The sequence below is a fragment of the Triticum dicoccoides genome, unplaced genomic scaffold (genome assembly GCF_002162155.2).
Source record: "Triticum dicoccoides isolate Atlit2015 ecotype Zavitan unplaced genomic scaffold, WEW_v2.0 scaffold76052, whole genome shotgun sequence".
Lineage (NCBI taxonomy): Eukaryota > Viridiplantae > Streptophyta > Magnoliopsida > Poales > Poaceae > Triticum > Triticum dicoccoides.
The window spans coordinates 1-2,046 of NW_021297821.1; the positions used below are offsets into that span (position 1 = coordinate 1).

Genomic DNA, 2,046 nt, shown 5'->3' on the forward strand with positions numbered 1-2,046 from the left:
TTTTTTAGGCGAATGGCGAGCACTGGCACTCCATTTGACGTGCAAGAACTGATGTCAAGGTTTATGTTTGACCTGGCTGCTATGCCTTTCTTTGGCGTGGATCCTGGCCTCCTGTCCTCGGAAATGCTACAAGACAGGCTGCACATGGACGCTGCGGTTGCCCTTGACACGTTCATGGAGGTGGGATTTTCCCTGCTCATGACACCAAGTTCTTATTGGAAGTTGATGAGGTGGCTAAACATTGGCCCTGAGAGAAAGCTCAAAGTGGCGCGCACGGTGCTACGGGAGTTCGCCGCGGAGATGATGGAGAGGAGGAAGATGAATACGTGTTTTGTTGGTAATGAAGATGAACAAGAGGATGGGGATATCTTGTCTTGCTTCCTCAATGACCCAGACTACGCCGATGATGACTTGCTCCGTGCGATGATCATTGGCTACATGTTCGCTGCTAGGGATACAGTTGGAACAACCCTGACATGGATCTTCTACAAACTCGCCCAGAACCCTAACATTGTTTCGAATATCCGAAAAGAACTCTCACCCATTGCATCACGCAAAGAAGCGGTTGGTGTGGATGCCATGTTGATCTTTGAGCCAAAAGAGACCAGATCTCTAGTATATTTGAAAGCCGTCCTGTACGAGACTCTCAGGCTATACCCAGCAGCGCCTCTTGAGTGCAAGACAGTAGTCGCCGATGATATCATGCCAAGTGGACATGAGGTTCATGCCGGCGACACCATTATTATTTCTATACACTCCATGGGGAGAATGGAGGGTGTGTGGGGTGAAGATTGCCTCCATTATAAACCAGATAGGTGGCTCTTGGTGGGTGGCAATAACATGAGGTATGTACCATCTCACAAATTCTTGGCCTTCAACTCAGGCCCGAGGATGTGCCTCGGCAAGGACATCGCAATTATGCAGATGAAGACAGTCATCGCATCAACGCTATGGAACTTCGATGTGGAGGTGATGGACGGGCAAACAATCCAGCCCAAGCAAGCTTGTATACAGCAGATGAAAAATGGGCTCATAGTTAAGCTAAAGAAGCGGGAAATGTAACATTATGCTCTCTTTTATCTCTAATGTACTTAAGACTAGTATACTTTTAGGACACACACAGTCGCACTATTACCGAAATATGAAGGCATCCATGTATCACAATTTATCTTTCTTTCATGAAAAAGAACCAACATGTTGTTACTTATTACTCCATTGTGTAGTATATGTATTGGGTCATATGGACTTGTGGAGCGGGAGGGGGAGTAGTCCCATGCAAAAAAAAAATCCTACATGGTCTAGTTTTATTCTTCTCTAGTTAATTAGATCCTTAGCAACACCTGCTCATGCAATTCTACTCAAAGTAAGAGTGCATAAACAAACTTGCAAGTAAGAGTTAGAGAAAGATAAAGCAAACACGGTGATACATCATGTTTTCCCACGGTTCAGATAGTTGGCGCTATGTTACTCCTTGTTGGGGGATGTTGAGATAGGAAGTCCCACTACCATAGGAAAAGCTACTAGCAGTATTCTGAAAGTCATTAGTGATCACGCACACCACTAGTATCAATTATTATTGGTGTGGGGACGGAACACTACTTGTACATAACTTACTAGTGGATTGGTCGCGCATGTCGCTAATAACATACTTCCTCCGTTCCTAAATATAAATCTTTGGAAAGATTCCACTATGGACCACATACGGAGCAAAATGAGTGAATCTACACTCTAAAATGCATCTATATACATCCGTATGTGATCCGTAGTGAAATTTCTACAAAGACTTATATTTAGGAACGGAGGGAGTATCTACTAGTAGCACTCGTGAGGCAGCACACAACACTAGCTAATAACGTATCCACTATTAGGGCTCATGAGGAAGCACACACCACTAATAGGTCGATATGTCATCTTCCTAACGCTCCTTTTGACTTGTGAGTACCCAATGTCAGTTAACCCCTCAATGTTATATTGAACTAGTTGAAATAGTAATTAAACCAAACCTTATTTAGACATTAAAACTTAACTAGTTAGCTTCAATTTGCA

The 2,046-nt window shown here is 43.6% G+C and overlaps 1 protein-coding gene across 1 annotated transcript; it reads left to right on the forward strand.

Moving 5' to 3' along the window:
* Positions 1–12: 12 nt before the first annotated feature.
* LOC119347817 (noroxomaritidine synthase-like) lies at positions 13–1,062 on the forward strand. The gene has a single exon (XM_037616340.1). The coding sequence runs from the start codon at positions 13–15 to the stop codon at positions 1,060–1,062; it is 1,050 nt and encodes a 349-aa protein (XP_037472237.1).
* Positions 1,063–2,046: the final 984 nt, after the last annotated feature.

Bases quoted from the DNA above. Each gene is read 5' to 3' on its own strand.
- LOC119347817 (XM_037616340.1), top strand. From the start codon at position 13: ATGGCGAGCACTGGCACTCCATTTGACGTGCAAGAACTGATGTCAAGG.